At 33.8% G+C, this 24,011-nt stretch overlaps 1 protein-coding gene across 2 annotated transcripts in view; it reads left to right on the forward strand.

Moving 5' to 3' along the window:
* The window catches only part of LOC118191814 (uncharacterized), a 196,751-nt gene extending 174,523 nt beyond the window's left edge, over nt 1-22,228 (forward strand). For both annotated transcript variants that reach the window (XM_035362664.2, XM_035362663.2), the window contains one exon: nt 18,417-22,228. In XM_035362664.2, the coding sequence (XP_035218555.1) occupies nt 18,434-20,131 (1,698 nt within the window). In that variant the 5' untranslated portion in view covers nt 18,417-18,433 and the 3' untranslated portion in view covers nt 20,132-22,228. The remainder of the gene's footprint in view (nt 1-18,416) is intronic.
* The last annotated feature ends 1,783 nt before the right edge of the window (nt 22,229-24,011 follow it).

The raw sequence follows: 24,011 nt of genomic DNA on the forward strand, positions 1-24,011 counted from the left end.
TGTATATGAACTTATTACTCCTGGATACAAGTGACGGAAGATGAGGACACCATGTGGTTGACAGAGGTTAACAGGAGTCCCTCAGACTCGACATGATATGTATTGAGAGGGTGATGAGTTACAGGAAATGTTGAATTTTACGTTAGAAGGACAACTCGTAATATTTCGTTCGGTTTTTCACAACTCGTAATATTTTCACATTATGGCAATTGAATTAATACTTTCGTCTTTTATCCAGTCTCTTAAGGCATCCAGTTTCATTTCCACTGCCATTTTCGTTCGTTTCTTCTCGTTCGACATTTTCACTTGCACAAGCAACGCAACACCGCACTTGTAAGTCTGGATATGAATTAAGAAACTACCCAGAGTGAACTGAAAGTTTAGCTTATGGCAGATTACAGCCATAAACCTCCATGCAAGCCACCTGTTGACTAGCAACGGAAAGGAATTTAGCGGCAATAAACAGTGGCTATCTGACTTCTTTCAGCCGCTTTGTTACTGAGAGGAGGAATGGTGAGGATTGGAATCTCCGTTAAACGAACGAAACCTGTCACCAAATTCATTATACAAGATTCAAAATATAATGTCACAAACGGAATGAGACAAAAATTTCGAAACTCTAGTACCACAGCAAATCATTGAAGAAAATATTCGTACATTTATAAGAATAAATATGTACTGTAATTGCAATAATACAGTAATTAAAACGTACTTATATTGTTTGCACCCTATTGCCGATGTTAGAAATTATTGCAGTGTAGTTGTTAATAAACCATCACGGATCTCAAGGATAATGCTGTCCCTAACCAGCGGAAAAAATTTAGCGATTTAGGAAAAACAAAAGGATCGTCGAGTTTGCCGGATTCTATTTTATATGTTTATTGCCATCCAGTACCTAGACGCAACAACTCTAGAGACCCATCAAACCGCTTCTGCAGTTTATTTGAATATTAAAGCCAATGTGTATGGCTTCCAATTATTTGGCATTAGTTGTTGTTTGCAAAAACAACTTAACATCATTTGCATAACAACGCTAAGATGTTATATATTTTATCATTATACAGTTAGCAAATACATTAATAATTTCAATATAACTTTCTTTTCTTCAACAGAAGGGCGGCCGATTCACTAGGGCTTGAGCGTATCGGCCAAGGAGCCCCACTGCCGTAATTATTTATAACAATGTCTTTCAGGATTGCTAAAATGTTTTTAAATGAGCGCAGAAACGGAAGACGGCTTGAAAAACAGCTATTTATGTCAGTTAGAAAATTAGAAAGAAATGGCGTCTCTGGATTTACTGTTTCCATTTAGACTATGAGTCTCAGACTGAAAGTAAATGAACATAAGTCAGAGGAGAAACCCTTTGTTAATTAAAAAAGTTGTCCTAGCTTCTACTGTCATACTACCATACGATCACAAAGCGATGAGCTATGGACCAGCGACGTCTAGTGAATTCTGGAGCGATGAAATGGCAATTGCTGATCGATGGAAGAAAGCAATGTTCGCAAGGAGCACTTCCTTTGAAACATAACTCTATGATAGAATGCTAAGATCAGTATCAAAATTGGAACTATATTTACAGATTGCTGTAACACTCAGTATTTAATGAATCAAAGTACTCTATGTAGTTGATTCTTTAAATTTCGTATATTCTATTTATAAATATTCTTGTTGTATTAAGTTTTTTAAAATTATATGCAAGCATTTAAATTGTTCATAGATTAGAAAAAAAAAAACTGGATTACTTTTCTTTTGGGATAAGTCTATTCTTAAAATATTTTCATTTAAAAGTGGAAAAAAAATGTGAAAGCTGCTATATTCTCTCAAGCATGTTAATAATACCTTAAATAAGTAAACACTTATCCATTGCAATGAACACTTTTTGTGTCTGGTACTGAAATGTCCACAAGGTCTGTTGTTCGGCTTCATCGACAGATTCACAACTAGTTTTCACTTTCGAAATAAATTTCATGCCTACGTAAAACGAGACAACTGCGAAAACAAAATTCCACATTTTCCGACAATAATGAAATTGTGTCGTAACCGTGACGCTCAACATTCGAATAGTTGCGTGACGCTTCTGCGTAGCAATTGGTCATGGCTGCCTAGAAAACGAATTCGAATTCACTGAAGGATTTCGAGAAATGATTGCTTTATTTTTCGTAACTGTGCTTGGGGATGACTGAAAAATGATTTTATGACAAACGGCATTCACTCGTTTCGCAAATTCTGCTTAAACCCGAGGTCACCATAAGAAAATGGAATTTGTTTAGATATACTAACATACCGTGCATTCATGAGCGAGAGTATCTGTTCCGTGATTATGAAGAACTACGTGAATAATAAAATGCGTAAGATGTGTGCTGTAATCTGATCTAAACTGGAATTAGATTTTGGGATTGCTGTAATTTCGGGTTGATTTCAGACTTAAGTACCATTTCAACAATCAGTATCTACCGACAGTGTTTCGAGTAGATCATTCTTGTAGCTTATAAAATATCGAATTTCGGAGGTAGATGTGATTATTTACGAAAATTATGGTAGTAAATATAATAAAAATTTAGTTAGCGAGCTGATTTAAAATTTAAACTAGATGAGAAGTCGGCGGGATATGCTGCGATAAAGAATGAAAAATTACATGTGCCAGGAACCCTGAGTTTATTGCCAGTGAGTGCGTAGATAAAGGATCCACTCATAAACATGTAGGACTGAAACGACGCAAAAACATCTATCTCCGAAACAGTTTTTTAGAAGTCATAGATCGAGATAAACTCCAGATATCGTTTCTGCAATAATCGAGATAAACTCCCATTATTGCAGAAACCTTTAAAACTTTGAACCTTTCTTTAGTATTTTTGCGACCTTCCTGTATGAATCGCATAGTGATGTGAAGAGAGTTGACCTGAATCACTTGAGTAAATGCTGGGTTTCCAGGCAAGAAGTTACTGATCGCAGATGGTATACGTTTCAGTTTTTCGTATTTAGAGGATAATATATTTACAGAATTACCGACTCTAGTTGTATAAATATATGCAGCTCGAAAACGTAGAAAAGCATTTTAAGGTAATCGGCCGTAATTGTACATTTTCGAGAATGTGAACAAGTGAATGAAGAGGTTCTTCTTCTGAGGCACTGTAGTATATTGTTGGCAAAAGCCTTCTCAATCAGTCTACGCCAACTGGACCTATTCATGGCCAATACTCCTCTAGTCCCTATGTGTGATATTAAATCATCAACAGCATTAAGCCTAATAATTGGTGGCCTTCCTCGCTTTCTAGCTCTCCTTAGATTTAGTAAATGTGAGTTGTTTTACTGGGCTTGTGTCTTCAGTTCTGCGTAAATGACCCAACCATCGAATCTTATGGCTTTTTATGACCTTAACAATATCAGGCTGTCTAAATTTTTGGTAGATTTCATGATTATGCATTTATCTCCAAACACCATTTTCACAAACGGCGCCAAATATTTTTGTTAGTATTTTACGTTCAAAGATCAGTAGTTTACTTTCAATTATTTTAGCCATTGCCGAGTACTCGCAGTCATATATTGTGATGGGACATAAGAGGGTTTTATATATATTAATTTTATTATTACGGCAGACAAATCGAGATTTGAACTGATTTTTAAGACTATGGTAGCATCTATTTACAATGAGGAGCCTGTTATTAATTTCCATAGATAAATCATTATTATTAGTAACAATAGTTCCAAGATATTTGAAGGCTCACCAGCGGCCGAGCGGTAAAGTCGCTGAACACTGGTAGTTCGGTCCGAGGTTCGAATCCCGCGAACGGGCTGACTGCATGGGCGTTTTCGTGGTTTTCCCCGTGTGTAACGTTTATACGAGCCAGTTTTCCTTAGAAAGTCCTCCACGAAGGCATCCCTTCCCTTAGGCAGATAGCCCTAGTGGGCTTTGCCATAATTAAATACTACCACCAAGCTATTCGAAGTGTGCCACATTTTCAAAAGCCACATTTTCAACAATCGGCAAATTAGTTGATTTATGTACAATTCCTGAAACTTTTGTTTTATCTTCATTTATGGTTAGGCCTAATTTTCTTGCCTCAGCTTCTAATAGATTGAATGATTCTGCAATATACTTTCTGGAACATCTATCCACAATGACAAAACATTCTTTATTTAATTTGACTGTAGTATTTCAGCGACACTCAGGTGCTCTGTACAGGAAATACCTCGAACTTCATATCACACTGACCATCATCGAACACAGAACTTCGTACGACAAAGAACAGCATTAAATAGATAATTCGACGCACTCGGCTTCTAATCGTTTGCGATCCAAACTGAGACTGATGCCGAAGCATTTTATAAAATATGCACTAAGTTTTGCCACACGTGTTAAAAAAATGAACACAGAAGCCGTTTGATTAAATTCTGCGAGACCTTTAATTGTAGAAAACTGGCCGATAGTTCTGTTAGACATCTTTTGTATAACGAATGTTCTAAATCTGAATTTTTTAAATTTTGGATTAAATGTATTTATAATGGGTAACTGTAATTATTTGAAACGCTATGGTATGAAAGTTTATTTTACCGCTGTAGAATTGATTTTTTAAATTTTGAAATGTGATGTGATGATGAGCAAACCTCCTTTATTTTTTTATCCGAAATGTATTTTACATCTGTGTTTTAAATGTTTCAATTTATTCTAGGCTAATTAGTGTCTTGAAGAAAAATGTTCGTTTTACCAGTTCATGCTAATCTAAAATATGGCATTAAGAACTAACCACCTTGTATCCACTTGTAATCTCGTTTTACTGCTGTTAGAAAATAACAATTTTGTGAAACTACCTTTCTAATGGGAAGCCTATCTGTAATTATTTTAACTCTTTTTTTATATTTATGGCAAATGTCGTAGTCTCTTTCAGCTTTCCTTCAATAACCTTTTCGTATTTAAGCTAGGAAACAGTAATTAAAATTGACTCGTGTGCTGTTGGGGGGGGAATTATTACTCAACCCAAGACAGTTGTTTCTTTAACACACTATGTCTTACTTGAGACATACATAAACAACTAAAAAAATATACATAAATAGATAATTATTCCCGAATAATTATACAAGTTGTATTTAAAAATGGAGCATTTCCTTCCTTCATGTAGTCTGTAAGTGACAGTTAGCAGTTAACAAAGTTTATGAAATAGCAGTGTTGCCCATCTACTGATGAAATCCTGCACTTAAATTTTCCGTAGAATAAAATAAATATTCTAAATAATTTTCTAAATGCATTTCTTCAGAAAATAAAGCTGAAAAGTGCAGTATTTAATTTATCGCTGAAATTTTTTTTTAACCGTAATGTTGAGCAGTAAATCAGGATTATTTTTTAGTCTAGATTTATTAGTTCGCGTATTCTTTTTCGTCTCATAAATTTTATGTAGTATTGTAGTGTGAAAAGAAGAAGGAAAATTTTCTTAGCGAAAATTGTAAGGATTTATCACTGTTGTGTAAATTTTAAGATTTGCTTTCTGGCAACAATTCCTATTCTTTCCGTATTAATTATTACAGTCCCACAACTAAGGATTCTACACGAACTTCAAAGTGAACTGATAAATTATCTTATTTCTTAAACAATGATAAGTATTCTTTATTTTTCGGGAGCTTTTAGAAACAAGCTTGTTGATGCGTACGAATAATTAATTAATTAAACTGTTTAATTTGCTATGAGTGCCTAACGCATTCACTTTATTCATTTCGGCTTAATGGTTTATGCGTTTCTACGAATGCCTGTTTTCTAGGCAGAATTTTCTCAAAATGAGGAAGCAGCTAGAAGTTATCTCGACACAAACTATGGAAGCTGTAATTTCTAAACGAAATCTTCCATTTAAAATTATTTTCTGGATAAATCGTTTTCTAAGTTGTCGGCATATGGACACACTCTTACGTAATGTGTGTAGCCGTATAGGAGAATACATATTTAATCTTACAAAGCTTTATGAATAATTCGATGTAAAAGTTCAGCCACTCCATAAATAGGTGAAGATACCGAAAAAGGTTTTAGAAAACAATTTAAAAAAATTAGTTTTTCGTTGGAATTAGACTATTCTCTTAAATGGGAATTATGTTGAAAGTCAGAAAACATTTTATAAACAGAACATGCTCATAGAAATTGCGCAAAAGACCTTCCGCCAGCTATAATGCAGACTTCACCTGCAGAACGAAGGGTGGGGTGACGCACTTTTTCGAAGACTATTCTGGCGACTAGATCCATATTCGTTTCAGTGGGGAGACTCGAAGATTAGGCTTTTCATATGGCCCCACAGGAAAGAGTCCAAACACGAGAGATCCGGTGATCTTAGTGGCCGAGCTTATGGAATCACCTCGACCAATCCATCGCCCTGGAAATTTCGTGGCTCGCATAACCAGCAATCCTCTCGGCAATCCACGGTAGAAAATGCCGTTGGGTGTAAGGACCGACCTTTTTTTTAATACCATTTATTTACAGTGCCACTTAGCTGCTCGCTCTTTGCGTTCCGATCATACATTCTGTGACGAATATTGCTCGTAAAGCTGCCTTCTATTACCCCCTTAAGTTTTGCGCTTTTGTTCAGTGTCATCCTGTATGTAAAAAAAACAAAGAAAATACCATGCACTCAGTCTATTTCGATAGCTGGCATCTGAAACCAGGACAAGAGGCCAAGAAGTAAAAGTGGCTGAATACTGGTAGTTCAACATGGGTTCGATTCCAGGCAAGCGGCCTGGCTGCCTGTGTGTTTTCGTCGTTTTCCCCATATGTAGTTTTTCTTAGAAAGTCCTCTACGAAGGTGTGCTTCCCCATAGGTAGGTAAGCCTCGCGTGCTTTCTTAAACATACAAGTATAAAACGAAAACCCAAATTGAACCCGGGACCAACACCAGTATTCTGCTATTACCTTGTCGATCTATATTAACCCTTTCCGGCATGCTACCTTTTAAAGTCGAAGTTTTAAATAATAAAAAAAAAAAGGTAGGCAGTCTAGGCCTAGAGGAGTACACAAGTAAAATTTTGTGAAGATAGCACTTTTCGTTTTAATTCTGTGGGTGTGGCCAAAGTGGCACACTGATTGAATACAGCTTCGATAAGAGTGCTGAAACGAGCATTGTTGTCAATGAACTGACCGATGAGATGCGGAGAAACAAAGAATACAGACTTTCAGTTGTCCTAGATTATCGGTGAGCCCGGTCTGGGCACACCTAGGGTTCGCCGTTTGATTTTAGGCAAGATTTCAAGGTAAAAATTTAAAACTAATATAGAATAAGAAGATTAGCATACAGCCAAAAAATGACATAGAAATTTCTGTTCAAACAATTCCTTTTATACCTTAAAAGAATCTGGAAAATGTCTTTGAAAAATGAGGGTCTTAAAAATACTAAACATGGCTAAAATATTTGGACTGGTTTGTGTTGAGCTGCCATCTACTATAAATAAAGAAGATTCAGAGTAATATATAAATCCTTTTTTCATTCAATTTTGCTGCATGTACAGAAGAAAATTTTTAGGTGTGTCCAGACCGGACACACTGTGCCGCAAAGAGTTAACACTAATTAGTGTCTCAGGTTTATTAATCTACATGTTCATTTCGAAAATTCAATGCAGTCAATCTGCGCAGGTGCTTCGAAACGCCATTTTTCTGACACAGATCGCAATGGTAAGTGCCGTTAAATGTGGGAGAATAGCTTTTAGTGTGTAGACTTTTATAGCAATCTTTCTTTCATTTGAATACTTCAGAAATATGTCTGTGTAGGCGACGTAGTCGTTTTCATGTGGATATTCGTGTTTTTGCTCTACATTCTTGTGATGCTGCGAAAACCGTCACACTTCCCTTCTTCGGTAAGTAGGATTATTGGAAGATAAGATGTGGGAAATCGTTGTGTGCTTTCATAGCCTTTGTTTTGGGGTTTATGTTTCCGTTATGATTGGTTAGTGGAATTGCATTGCACGATCGTGAGAATCCACTATTTTGTTGAAAACGCTTTAAAATGTGAGTATTCACGCAAACTGGATGCAGTGTTCAAGCAAATTGGTAAGAGTGCAAACAATTTAACGCTAATGCTTTTATGCCCGCCTGAGGACAAGAATGTACACAATGTTCGTTTGCTTTTATTTTTTAATCTCTTCCTCATCCTTGGCAATAAGGAGAAATTTGTCATTTTTCAATTGAATACACACAAAAAAAAAAATTTTTTTTTTTTTTTTTTTTTTTTAAAGCAAGAGACTTTTATTGCTTTAAGCACTCACTACAAAACGCATTTTAACATTATTAAAGCTTAATCGCCTGTTTATTTAAAAAAAATGCATGCTGAGCTAAAAATGGATAAACTTTTCGACTCAAAATGTAATATATTTAAATAACTTAAAACCTAACTCCCAAACAAAATTTAAACTCCCAAACCATTTTACAAAATCGTTTAATTTATTGAATATTTATAACACCGCCCACATTAAACTATACCATAACTTAAAGAACATAAGAGTGAAAGTAACAGTTTATCTGATGATATTTTGTCTCATTCTTCTTGCAGAACACGTTCAAATGATCGCTGCGTGTTATTTTATGTTGTTGCACAGTCTTTTCGACAAGGGACCTCAGATTTTCAATGGCATTGGCATGTGGAGACTGAAGCGGAATATTCAGTGGCTGCTTGCTTACAGTGAAAAATACACTCCATTTTCAAAATATGTGCCGCGTTTTTTATTATTCTCTTGCTGTGAAATACGAAATTTACATCCAAGCCTAATTTCAAATGCTTTTATTTTTATGCATAATCATAAAATTTTACATTTCGTATGCCTTGTGCTTGAATTCATCAAATTAAGTATAAATTTTTCAAAATAAGGAGAAGTGTATTCCCAATTTTTGGAGTCAATGCATTTAATTTTGAGGTGGCAGATACGCAACGCCGTTGCATATATCCTTGACCCGTGCAATCCGGTAACGAAAAAGATTCTTTTATGGTTTTTAGAACATGGTAATTTCCTTAAAACAAATTCAAATCAGAAATATATTATTATTGCTCATAAAGAATGGTTTTGTCTAGATTTGCAAATTCATTGACCTCTTGTTAGCTTACAGCTTGAAAATGCAAACGGCGGTCGTTCCTCTCCCGCATTTCGTCGTCTAATTGAATAAGTTTGGGTAAGCGCCAAATTTTCTACTCATGGTGATTGCTCTCCGTGAATTCGGTAGCCCAAATTAGTCATTATGTATGGACAGTTTGACACTTAAGGAATGCATTTGCGCTGTCAAGTGATTTAGCATCTCATCTGAAATCGTGTTTTCCTAAAATTGGCTTGTGCGTTTGGAGTTATTTTATGCAGCCACTTAATGGCAAGCGGATATAATCGCTAAACATGAGTGTTTTAGCTGCGAGCATTGTTAGAAATAAAAGACAAAACGGCTCCGTCAAATTGTTTTTGCTTTTTCTAGCAGCTCTTTATGTTTGATAACATTTTATTTGGCATATTTTAATTATTTATTATTATTATTATTATTCTAAGACTATGTTTGTAATACGCTCTGTTTTTAAAACGAAACCCTGTTAGTAAAATATCCAGATCGCTGTATACGAGGGACAAACAAAAGCTTCTTTTCCCCTATTTCTACAGCTTCATTTTTCGTTTAAAAACTATAGATTTGCGCAAATTCGGCATCGCGCATCGCCTTAGCATTACGCACATTGAAATAGTTTTTCTTTTCCTGAAGCTTTATTAGATTTGCCATCATCATCTGGTTAGATTTCGTGCTAATATTTATGTTTGACGTTAAGTGGTGTGCCATTAATAGATATTACCAATTTTCTAAATATTTGGAGAGTTGACTATATGTGGCAGAGCGCAAAGATAGCTTTAAGAAAAATTTTTAAGGTTAATAATAGATAATAGGCAAAATAGTTCTTATTTCTAGATTCACATCCCAAGTTTGCTATTGTATTCACAACCTGCTAGTACCATAAACTCTTTTGGATAAAGTTTGGACACATGATTGCGCTAATATTTTTTGCTATCCTTTAATTTTGTTTAGAAATGATCCTTTTTATGTCAGAAAATACATACAAAGAAATCTGTCATTTACTACGTTTCCCTCTTTTTGACGAGTTGGAAAATTTTCTCGTCTCCGTTTTTCTGTCGTTGGCAGTGAAGGTTGTTTGAAGGTCAATGTCTTGATGATTTGTTGAAATAATATAGATGATGCTTTTAATATAGGATGGTTTTATATTGCAATTTACTACTTCCGTATGTCGTACGTATATTATTCGGATGAGTTTTTTTGTAACCATCTTTTTAAAGGCCTTGTTTTGCTTAATCGATTGCACACAATGCAGGGTAATTCAGAAAGAATGATCTGATTTCTACACTTTTATAATTTAAAAAGAAGTAAGAATGAAAAATAAGGAGAAAATATTTAAATTTTATTTGCAAACATTTGATATCATTATGTTTGGTTACAGGTGTAATGTGAATGCGATATGAAAATTCTGGCGTTACACATTCCGGTATGTCAGTGGGGACTGTTTCTAAAGCAGCAGAAATGCTTTGGTATTGCGGGTTAATTTCATTGCATTTTAACTTTGAGCGAACGACAATATGCAAAAAATTCCTCCTACTGTTTAAACGCAGTTTTCTCCTTTTATTAAAAATAACTTTTTAAATAATAATCTAGCGCATCTATAGTTTATATACTAAAACTTACATAATTTTTCTTTATATTCGTATAATATTTATCATTTTATTTTGTTGATTTTTAAAACTGTATATTATATATATATATATAGAGAGAGAGAGAAGTCGGGGGATCATTTTTGAATTGGATAATGTATTTCGAAAGTAAGATATGTTGAAATATTTCGTTTGTACTATTTTATTTATTTTCTGGAATTACTATGAAGTAAGAATTTAATACATATAAAATAATGGAAAATGAAAGCCCGAGCGCGTTCGTAGTTGAATTAAGCTTTAATTGCTAATTTAGCTGTTATAGAAGATCATCAACCATCTGTCAGATAAAGGAAAAAGGCTTACTGTCTCATTTGGAGTTTCATAAAAAGAATTATTTGTGAGTTCACAGCAACGCGGTAGAGTGATCGCATTAACCCTCTCTTCCCACGACTATTATACTTTTTTAGTGTCGTCCGAAATGTTAGTGGTTTTGTTTCTAATCAGGTATAGGAGGACCGTGAAGGTCGCCCGCACGAAAAAGGTGAACAGCCTGTTCTGTTGATCTGCTTGCCGCTGCAGATAATTGTGCCGTTGAACTAACTGCATTGCTATGAGTTTCGGGGAGGGGAACGTTGCAGTTTTTTGCAAAAATAAGCTGCTTATCTAATATATTTTCGAAATCTGTGTCTTGAGTTACAGAAATTTTGGGTATATATATATATATATATATATTCTTTACTACTTCTTTTGCTCTTGTTCGTTTCTCAAGTGTTATAGTGACATTTCTGTCAGATCTCGTTCCGGTCTAAAAGCAAATGTATTGCTAGTTCACGAAACATGAGACCTTTCATTTATCCGCTATGTTATGATAGCTATGTTTTTTGTGAAGTATTTAAAAAATAACATATATTTCTTTAAAATATTTTATGAGGTTCTATTAACGTTTATATTATTAAATTAATAAAGCACGTTACTTTTTTAACACTATATGTTAACTATTCCGCTTCAAAATTTATATTTATTTTATCTATATTCCATTAAACTCACTAGTGTCCGATCGGTAAAGTCGATGAACACAGGTAATTCGACTAGGATTCGAATCTCTGTGAACGGGCTGGCTGCATAGGGGGGGGCTGTGTAGCTTTTCTACGTGTAACATGGATACGAATCACTTTACTTTAAAAAGCTCTCCACCAAGGCATCCTTTAGGCACATAGCCATTGCTTGTTTTGCCATAATTAAACGAGTCATCGGTTTGTACTTTATTGTGAGAATCAAAAATTGCCCCTAATGATATACTTATAAAATTCTATGCCAGTGTACAGTCGCATAAGCTTCTTTCTTCAAAATAAAGGAATAAAATAAATAGATCTTAGATTGTATAGTGAACATTGTGTTATTAAAAAAGATATGCATGTAAGATAAAAAATATAAAAACAAACTTCTAACTTAAGTTGGTGAACTCAAGTCGATTAGAATTAATTCTCAATTATTAAGTAAATATACCGTAATATGAGCTTAATCTGAAATGCCACAGCCATATAATATGCCATCTTTCTTGCTCTGCTAAATCGTCAATCTGAGCCTTGAATTCCAGTTTCTGTGCTGTCCTCTCGGAGTGCGTCTCTTCTTATGACTCCATGAGGATTTACTATGGGAATGACTTCCCTACATCATTTCCGTTTAGTGTGTTTCGCCTCCAGAAAAGCGCGCGAAGTGAAGTGGCTTTAAATCTCAAATGAAGTAAAGAAAGTGTTGTTCGATGATAACTTCACGATCGGAAATAGGAGAAGATGGCAATGGCCTTTATTATGGTATTTGAATAGAGCATGTGGCAACGATTAGATAATTCTTTAAATGATATAAATTTTGTGCATTCTGAGTTATAATATGAACGAAATATAATACTGTTAAGTAAACCTAGCGCCAGAGTGTCGCTATGGTAAACAAATTGAATTTTAAAGAATGCATTTATTCTATTGTGGATTATGCGCAGTCGGCGAAGTAGATTTAATTCAATCCAATAAGTTTAAATGAAATGCAAGAGAAAATGCGTATAATTTAATATTCCGTACAAGGAAGTCGTGGTGTACACATCAGATTTTTTTATTTATAATATTAGCGGTTTTTCGTGAAGACGAACTGCTTGCTTTACAAATAGGAAAGGAATTTAGGTTACAGGTTTGTTTTTTTTTAATTGGAATTCAAGTTATTTTTATTAGTTATCGTTGAACAATGCAGAAAATTTTCGGTTTGTGGAAGTATTTGACTTTTTTAGCAACCGTTTGTTTTGCTTCCATGAAACAGTTGCAATCAAACATCGTTTAAATGATGAATACAAAAACTTGGCGTCTTTGGCAAAAAGCGTAATTAAATGAAAATGTTACCTAAAAAAAAGTTGAGTAATTGCGCTTGACAGGAGGGGCCATCAACTTAAATGAAATAAATGAGGCTCGGAAATGTCAAAATGATTAGTATTGGACTGTTAATCTCTTCGTACTGGTTCAGGAGAAATAATTGAAAAATAAAGCTATTTCTTGTAACTGTATCCTTCTGCTTTTTTCTTTATTATTAGCGAATATTACTGCATTATGTATTGACTCTTCGGCATATAATATATTTAAAGTGTAACTTCGCAGATTTTTTTTTAATAGAACTGAATATTTAAGGGAATTGTTCCACGTTGTCGACAAGTGGAAGGTTGTCTGCCACCTTGCAAGCAGCTGCATTTAAGTACAATTACTTTTAGATTGGGCTGAATTTTTGGTTGGTTGATTGATTAATTGATTGAGCAAAGCACGCGACGGCCATCTGCCTTGAGATGTATTTTAATAGAGGAATTTTTAAGATAAATTAACTGGCTCTAGAGAGGCTTATTCCTATAGTCATAGGACTGTAATATAGTCATAGATTGTAATTTTACAGTCCTATAGTCATAGGACTGTAAAATAAGTACTTCGAGGACATTCTCCGCCGCCCAATTTGCCTCGTAAATTCATGGGAACGACAACTATAGCAGATTATTCGAGTCGCCTTATTATTTTTTCCTCCACCCCATTTTCTCAATGTTTCGCTTCATGAAAAGCATGTGAATGAAGGCTGATATAAAATAGAGTTCCTAAATGAAGTGGAGAAAATAAGTACTATGCGTTGACGACGACGCGCGTTACGGTCGAAAATAGGGAAGGGTGGCAGTAGCCATGAAATACCCATTTTAAAAAACACTGTGATAGCTTATGTAAATTTAATTCTTGTATAGGAAAGTTTCTAAATATTCACAGAGCTGTTTGATTATCTGCTTTACTAAGTTGTTTCCGATATATTTATACCTCGTAGTAAATTATGCATTATAAATGCAAAATGGAAGTATTTTACATTTAAAGCGAATCGTTTATTATCTTCTTTTTTGATGCAGAAGAATACTATATATGTAAATACACATAATACTATATATCCAAGAACTTACAAAATAAAGAAAGTAAAAAAGGTTAACATAAAAAAGACATCTGTAGTCCCCAGGAAAAATAGTTTTCAGCCTGTAAAGAGGAGGCAAACCTTCTTTGGAGAAAAACCATACTAATTGTTTTCATCTGAATGCTAGATAGGTTATTATTTACGATGGTAATCGTACTCTCATTATATATTTTCCTCCTGCTCGAGACAGCTATTTGAAATAGGTAGCGTTTTATAATTCTAGACTAGCATTTGTTTACATTTCGTTACTATCCTTACTATTAAAATACATAATATTGTATACATTAAAAGAATGGAGGCAACGAAATGAGATTTAAAATAAAAATGACGGGCAAAATATTACTGTCAACTTTAAGAATTTGTTACGTATAAGAATTATACAATTAACCAAAATTTACTTTTTAATTTTAAAATGTGAGTGTCTGTTTTTTCAGTTCTGGCAACGCAATTTCCATAAGTGATTACTTCCACTTTCACTAAAATATTTTGACGATGGATTTGATTTTTTTAAAAAAATAGCGTACATGTAATTCGTATTTCTTTAAAAGAGTTAATTTGTTCTATAAATATTTATTGAAATTTTCTGATGCAATTCAATATTAATTACTCCCAAAAACCGATTATATATATGTAAATGATATTATTCGTTATAATTATTAGAGGCAAAGTAACACTTTCAATACAAGGGGATTTGATCTCAGTATTACATCATTTAATCATGACTTAAATCAAATAAGTACGAAATAATGCTGATGGACTTAGCCGAACATTATTTATTGAAAGATTATGACTTGCTGATAATGGAAATGCGTCTTCTTCATAACGTGAAACCGGTAGGATGTTTTTTAATTGATATGTTTAGTTTTTTAGATGCATAGGTACATGTAGCCAATAATGATTTTTAGATAATTTAGTGTAAACATCATCCCTCTTTTTAAATGGAATTCAGAAATGTAGAAGTAACTCAGTATAATTAACAGAAGTGGCGGTAGAAAATCAAAAGATTTTTCTGTTACTTAATTGTCTGAACAAGACTGTAAAAACTGTGATTATGTTACTGAAAATCAAATAGCAGAAAACAAATAGATCTGTCTCAAAACGCAGGTTTTTCTGACTATTATCTTTGCTGACTGCGGTAGTGTTCCGAAAATCATTTCAGTCATGATTGAAATTAGACATTTTCACCCTTTTTTATTTTACAGCCCCCAAGAAAATTTATAATGTTTGACATAAAAATATAATTATGTTGTAAAAGAAAACGTTTAACACATTTAAAAATCTTTTTGAAGAAGTAAAAGGTAAAAAAAAACTCCCTTTTTTTAAAAGTTCAGAAAAGAGGTTTTTTTTTTTAGGGGGGGGTGTTTTGATTTTTGAGTGGCATTCAAAAAATTAAAAGTACCAATTTTTATGATATAACTTTCAGACAATAACTCTTTAAAAAATTGTATAAGCCAGTGATATTCAAACTTTATGGCAGTGCGACCCCAAAAAACAATTTGAAGTCACGATCAAAGCGTCGACACTGAACTTATGTTACCATCAAGTCAAATTTTTTAAAATTCTTATCAGCCCTGCGACTCTGCTATAAATCTTCACAACCCATAATTCGAACACCACTGGCATAAGCTATGAAGTATTTTAAATTAACCAATTATTAAGTAATATGACAATTTTAATGTTATGAATTGATAGCGCCAACCGTTTAGTGGCGCTTCAGGCGTCCTTGCTGTGGTATACTTTGAACACTTGGCATTAGGAATACAGTAATGAAGATACGAATATTGAAGGCATATGTTTGCTTAAATAATTTATAATGCTGAACGCTATATACTAATTATGTAACTAAAGCTTTGTGTTTGTGACAAGAGCGTTTATCATTTGTGTGAACATCACTACTTACTTTTGGATTAAGCTTTATAGGAAATGAAACGTATCGTAGTTACGATAGACTTAAGGTAAAGGTTGCTAGATAAGCTGGACTTAATTCATATCCTGTCAAACAACATTAGTATTAAAAATTAGTCGCCATTCAACCTTTAGGTTGGCGTTCTTTTTATTTAATTAAATTTAAAATTGTATTTTGTTTAAAATTGGTGTGATTCTTTTATGAGTAATAGCGTAGTTTCAAACCCATTTCGAAACCTTAGTATTATGTCATATAGAAATCGTTCATTAAAATTATCTGACGGATTTTAATTAGATTAATCTGATGAAGCAAGAATGTTAAATTATTAAATAATCCAATACGATCAAAGTCTGTGGATTGGCTCCAAAGCTTAAATTCAGAATATCGAAGGCGTAGTGCTTGGTTAAGCCCACATCTTACAGTTCCTGTAATATTTTCTGTCTCTGTATAAATGCTTCATCTCGTATCCCATTTAGCATCGGGGAGGGGGGAATTCATTTCAACAAGTACTTTATATCCAAGAAGACTGTTTTTGTTCTTGTGTTTATCCGATTGCATAGAACAGCCGGTTTGTGTTGGATTAGACAGCACGTCACTTGCAGCAGACAGCTATCGAGGTCAATGTTGTTCAAACTTGAGGGCAGTTTCATTTTACAATCCGCCTCACGCGTTATCATGATCTGAGAACTAGGCGCAACATGTAGCCTGTTTTGTTTATAAAAACAATAGTGTCGTATTTTATGAACAGATCTGCAATTAGGCCATCGTGTCATGCAGTTTACCAAATTGTATGTTTTTACCTTAAAAAGAAATTATTATTTAACAATTTTTTTAAAACTTTTTTTTTTTTGATTTCAGAGCACCTTTTAATTAAAAGATGTGTTTTAAAATTTTCTTATCTTTTGTAATATTGTATGACGTTGTTGCTTATGTGTAATTATGTAACATTTTAATTTCTTTTCAATAAATGCACTAAGAAAACCGCAGATATTTATTCTTTAAGATTTTTAGATATTTAATATAACAACCATATTAAAATTTTTTGCTGGTTTTAAATCCAAAAATCCTTTTTTATAATGTAATATAAAATAATGTTACCAGGTTCAAGCAGTAAACTATTTCCATATATTTTTACTTAGGTTATAGCTATAAATTTAATAGATAAAATTGTAATAATGGGTTAATAATAATTCGAAACAGCTAGATGTGGCCATATTATGAACGTAATCAACGTTAAAACAAATTTTCAACGTATAAAGCAACTTTTGCTGTATGTGCAGTGAAGGGATAGAATAAATATTATTAAGTTATTTTTAGTTTTAAAATATAATTAATGTAACAGAAGTTTTTTGTACGATTCGGAAGAAATTTCCAAAACCACTGTTTTAACAAATCCAATTCAAATCATTAAGAAATAAGATATTTGTTTCATAAAAAAATGTTTTCATTCAAATATTTTGTGTTTTGAAATACCGACACGTTTTGCTGTAAATTGGCATATATATATTTGTACTTCTTTTAAAAATCAGCTATGGAATGTTCAGACATTAAATTCTTTTTGTGGAGAAAACAGTTTAAATTTCGGTATATCTTCGAAAACTTTTCCCTAATCTGTGATGAAGAATTTGAATTTTATTTAATAGACAGAAATTTAGAATTCGATTAGTTTAATATAAACTTTTCGTTTAATGTAAACGAAAATTAAAGGTTCCCCCTTCACCTCTTTTCTAAGTTGAATGTTTCTGCTAGTCTATCGAGCTTTCAAGATTTTAAATGAAACTTCATTCTTTTGAATTAAGCACTGTACATTTTAATTTGCACAAATAATGGAATGAACGATTATCATTATATATACAGAGAGAGCACAAATAATGGAAAGAACGGTTATCATTATATATAGAGAGAGAAAAATATGTATATCAAAATAATAATTTTAATTTGCAGTAATCTCTTAAATATCTAGTTAAATTTGGATACATCTCCTTTCCATAACGCTGGTGACGCAGCTTATTCGAAAGTGAAAGTAAAAATTGCGAATCAAAACCCTTTTCTCCTTTTCAATTAAATTTCTATCTTGGAACACGACGCATTTGCTTCTGACAAGTTGCTGCAGCGTGCTGCCTTCAAAAATGGGGGAGAAAAAAAAAAAAAAAAGTATAGAACAAGGGCGTTTACTGCACTAATTTATTTATGTTGACTTAAAAATGTGTATCAACGACAAATAAAAAATAATATGAAGATTCGATGCGACGAAAAGTTACTTCTTCGATTATGGTTCTATATCTGTTTTTCAGCGTACCTAAAATATTACATATATATGCGTGTTTGCTGCTGTAGTGAAGTAATTTCTATACGAGCTTTATTCGATTCTTTTTTTCTGTTACAGATCCCGCAGTTAGAGACATGGGTTGGGCCAAACTACGCTTCGTTCCAGCTCGTGCCCTAAAGAAGATACTATATGGAATTTGCATCTGGACTTGCCTTTGCTATCTGGTGTTTCGGATAACGAACCACAAAGGTGCTGTGACTTACCTGACAGCGCGTGTTAACAGGGGCCTCCTACAAAACGTGCAATCTGCTCAAATTGCTGCCAGTGGAGGAGGCGATGCTCCAACTACTTCTCCCCCTGGAATCCAAGATAATCCTGTAGGAAGTAGAACTCCAGGTATTCCGCAAAATTTCCTCGACCTCGAACCCCAAGTTGATAATTCTCCTGCTCTTAACGAAAAACAGTTGTTGACGCTACTTGCCAACCACTCAAATCTTCCTTTAGCTTACTGGTCAGCAAACAAAGTCCGCCCTATTGGAAATAAATCTTGTGTGAAGTTTCCTAATCTGTATGATTTAGATTTCAATAACATATATTGGCAAAGATTGCAAACGTCCAATGGTACATTTTACTTGTACGGAGCTTATTATGATAACAGATGGCGGGCAGGAAGTGTACCTATAGTGCGAATTCTGGGCATGATAGATCGCATAAAACCAATTCCTACAGTATGTCAGCTGTGGTTTGATAAGAAGAAAACCGTTGCTTTTTCTCAAGCTACCTATACGTATGCATGGTACAGCAAATGGGGGAATTACAAAAATGGCATTCTTCAGCCTTATGTCATATCTTGCAAAGTACCACCTAAAGAATCTGGTGGCCAAGTACCAACAAGCGTGTCTTTGGTGGAGAACCGATGTGATAAACCGACAACAAATTTAAGAGTCTTGAATGAAAGACCCAAAAAGAAACAAGATTTCGCTGTATGTGTGAAGGGGCTCGACTTTCTGCATGAAGATCTAAGTGTAAGATTAGTTGAATGGTTAGAATTATTGAACATCTTAGGTGCCAAAAAGATTTTCTTGTATGAACTTGAAATTCATCCCAACATCTCAAAAGTGTTAAATTATTATCAAAAAGAGGGCCTTGTGCAGTTAACTCCGTTAACGTTGCCTGGTAACCAGCCCAATCTGCCTGGTTTCCGCCATTTGTATTTAAAAACAAAATTAACCCATAAACGCCAGAATGAACTCATTCCATATAATGACTGTTTATATAGAAACCTTTACTCTTACGAATATGTTGTTTTGCTGGATATCGATGAAATCATAATGCCCGTGAAATACGATTCGTGGTCAGAATTAATGAAAGAAGTCGTACAGCAAGCTCTTAAAGAGAAAAATTACACGCGTGCCAGCTATAATGTTCGAAATGTGTACTTTTTGGACGATCTTCAGGATGGAGACGATTTACACCACGAAGCCCATGAGCAAGGCATTCCAAGATATCTTCACATGTTTCAACATGTCTATCGGAGCAAAAACTTTACTAAACCTGGTTCATACGTCAAGTGTTTCCATAATACAGAGAGGGTGGTGTCTCTCCATAACCACTTTCCTCTCAATTGCCTGGGCACATGCACCACCTTTTCTATTAACACCAGCTTAGCGCAGCTGCAGCATTATCGCAAAGACTGTGTGGGATCTTTGAAGAATAGTTGCAAAACAGACTTCCGCATCTACACAGTTAAAGATACAACAATTTGGCGGTACAAAGACGAGGCCATTAAAAGAACAACACGGACACTTAGCAAACTAGGCTTTTTTTCATAATTTTTGTTATGGATATTTCTTTGAAGTATTCAGCAGTCATGTTACAAAGAAAATGCCATCATGGACATTGCCTTTTTTGCGAAAATTTTAAAAGCATTTCCAATTTTTTTTCCTTGACTTTTTGATTGAACACTATTTTGAAGCATTTGAAATGTCATTATATTTTCGTAATATTTGTAAAGCGTATTCTGTTTCATAGGAGGAGAAATTATAAATATTTGTTTAAAGAAGCATGAAAAATATTTCCATAGATGGAAAGGGATTATATTTACATACTTGAATTCGTCAAATTGGATATGCGTAAAGACTTAGAATTCCTAATCAGTTTGAAATCATCATCGACATCACTGTTATTTAATTATTCAAATTCCCCTTATGAATGCTTAATTACACAATTTCTGAGTGCAATTATCGTTCCATACTTAATTAAATCACTTCATATTTAGCATCGCAGAATGTTTGGTTGATCAATGCACAGCCTTTCGTCACATATTTCAATAGTTAATGCCATTCCAATGAGAATCGCACTGGGATGTGTTACTTTAAATTTCTACTAGTTAACAAAAACTAAAGTACTTTTCTGCGATTGAATTCCAGTGATTGAATAAAGTAAAAGAAAGTTATTTCGTAAAAACTGAATTTCATTTTTAAAAAACTTGTGTTATATCTTGGAATTTTACTTATTTTGCAATGTTTCTGTCGCATATCCCTGCAGAATGTAAACAGACTATAAAATCTATATTCTAATAATAGGGAATGAAGTTGTTTATTCCTTACAGAAGTTCCTCTGACAATGAAATTCATTTATCTTCTCTCTATGTTGCTGACGACGTTTGTTGATTGTGATTTGATTTCTTGAATATCATAAAGATATGTTCTTGCAAAAATATTCAGTGCTGTGTGCAAAAAAAAAAAAAAATATATATATATATATATATATATCTGTATTCCTGTTATTGCATGCTATTGAGATATTTATTCTGAACTGTGAAACTGACATATCAATCGATATATGTTTCAGCCTTCTTTGCGCTTTGTACAGCTTTGGAAAATCTTTTATCTTGAGGACTTGGTGATGATTGTGTTAAACTGCTTGTTTCTTAAGGGGGGCTGCATCTTCAGAGACTCGGATGATTGAGAGCGAAGTGAAGAAATCTGCATAAAGATATTTCTCCAGATTTATGTATTTAGAAGAATATAGGTTTCTTCAGAGGTATTAATTGAAATTGTGTTTCTATCAACTTTATTAACTTGAAACTCAGTTGAAGGTTTCGAATGTATTATGGGTTAAAATAAATTTCATCAGAACTTTAGATCCAGTGTAAGTCGCCTCAAAAGAAAGTTAAAAAAGTAGCAAATATTAATTTTAAATCATTAACGACTAGTATTAGATTAGAATTTTTAAATATCAATGCCTGATCCTTCGGCTTTTAAATATATTTATGCGTGTTTGAATTCATAATGAATCGGAATTCTGTTCGATGTAATTTTTGTTGATGCACTCATGTGTGCGAGGTGGAAATCATATCAGGAAATGAAAATACTTGACTATGGCAGCTCTGTAGAGATGAGCTTTTAATGAATACAGATTAGTGTATGTACGAAAGTCAGTTGCTAAAATATTTCTAATAAAGCCCTCTGTGGTAAAAATTTGGAAGTGATTTTGAATCTAACCAGTTATCATTTTTCCTGCAATTCAGTCATCGTTGTTTATCGTTAAATTATAAAAGTAAAGCGAAAAAATGAACACAAATTTAAAAACAAACTTTTTAAATCGAAATTTTAAGGAATTTTTTGTGATTTTTTTTTTTTTTTTAAGCTAAAAATTTTCCGAATCTCTGTGGAATTGCCCTCTTATGAAACAACCCGCTCGCTATTGGGAATCTGGGGTCTGCTGGTTTAATTACTCATTACTTACGGAAATATGGACATGTTCCTGCAGAAAGTGATTTGTCTTTCATGTTCAAGAATCTGCATGGCGGGACCATGAAGAAATTCTTGCTTCACCTGTTTATGTACTCTAAAGTGTAATGTTCTGATTTTTCTCTCTTGTACAATTTGTGACACATTAAAATATTTCCAATGATTCTCATCTAATTACTAATTTGTTTTTATGTGTTATTTTTCAAGTGGTTATTTTTTTAAGTTTTATTTGTTTCCTTTGATATAGTACTTTTTGTCTAAAATTAAAGTTACAAGCACTTTTTTGTGCAATAATTCAAAATAGCAAATGCTAATATTTAAAAAAATATGTCATATATAATTTAGGTACCAGTAAATATACTGGAAGCATGCCGCTACTCTTAAAAGGTTTAAGAACGTGTTTTTTAAGAAAATGTGAAAGAGACAGGTTTCCGAATCTGAAAAATTTCTATAGAATTGCCCTTCTTGCAAGGAATATCATAAGGCTGATTGATTCCAATTGAAATTAGCTCTTGCAAGCGTTTAAAGGACAGATTGAGATGGAGAATCATTGATAGACTTCGGTGTGGCCATTCTCAAATGGAAGTTACTGGACGGTTGCGAGTGTCTAGAATGGTGATATCCAGGTTTTGACATCAGTTCCAAGCTACGAGTACCATTATCAGGAATCCCAGCTATGGTCGCGCTCACACCTGCGGAGGGTTGATACTTGAAACTAACTGCATGATGCCATAGAAAGGTAATGTCAAAAGAGCCCTTACAGGATCTTTCTGCTGGGTAGGTAATTGTATACATACATTTAGCAAAGTAGCAATGTTACTTCCGACGACCAGAATTACACTTTCTTCTCAACATATCGCAAATGAGAGTTCATCTTTTATATAAGCTCACCATGCTTGGACACAAGATTGGGGTCATGTTCCTTTCATTAAGGAGTCCATTCTCAGCACTGGAGAGATTCTCGATGAATCTTCATCTGGTGAAAGCCTAGGGCCCGCGATTAGCTTTCCAACCTCAGAAAAGTCTACCTCTTCGGTGGAAATTTAACCTGTAGACCTGAAGAGGCATCATAATGGACCGCCGCACTCCATTGCAGGGGCGGCAGTGTGAACCCACAGCGTTATAAAGGGATGATGTTCTTGAACCATATGTGAAGTTTTCCTGGAAACTAGCTATTTGGAGAAGGAAGCCTTTATTTTTATGGACGGTAAAATAATCGTTGGTTTTATGGGATAAAAGAGTTTAGTTTACGGGTATGCTGCAACCCTCCTGGACGATAATAATCGGCCTCATGGTTAACGCAGCATACCCGACGCAGACAAACAAAAACAGTTAAAAGATAAAAACAAAAGATTAAAATACAGATTAACACAGATTGTGTATATTTAAAAATACACTCACACATTATAAAATAAGGAAAGACATAAGCATAATCGATTAGAAAACAAAAAATAGTAAGACAGCACATAACTCACTCACCCAACACATAAACTCGTAAACAAAAGAAAAACTAAAATATTTAATGTCCTATTCCTATGATAGTCTTGTTTTCATTCACAATCCTCATAATTTCTGTTCAATAGCTATTCAAGAATTTTCTTTTTCAATTACATTCTGTTCATTTATTTTTCCAAATCTCGTCCTCACACTCTCGGTCAGTTTACATTCTTCCATAAAATGAGCTGCATTTCTGTACTTCCCACAAGCCAAGCATTGATCAAAATTTTCAAGTAACCCTTATTTTTATTTTAACCATTCCATTCCCTAGCCCATTTCTCAATTATACTTGCTTTCATTTTTCTCAAGGTAATTCGGGAATCATTAATAGCTTCATAAATATCACCCTCTCCCAGGACTGCCTCTTTAGCTAGCATATCCCCCTCTCATTCCCGGTAACACCAATATGTGCCTTGACTCAATGAAAACATATACCATTTTTCTCTCTTATTTTGTTATA

This window comes from Stegodyphus dumicola, chromosome 6 (genome assembly GCF_044657685.1).
Source record: "Stegodyphus dumicola isolate Sdum_Otavi_A_Nest chromosome 6, ASM4465768v1".
NCBI classification, from domain to species: domain Eukaryota; kingdom Metazoa; phylum Arthropoda; class Arachnida; order Araneae; family Eresidae; genus Stegodyphus; species Stegodyphus dumicola.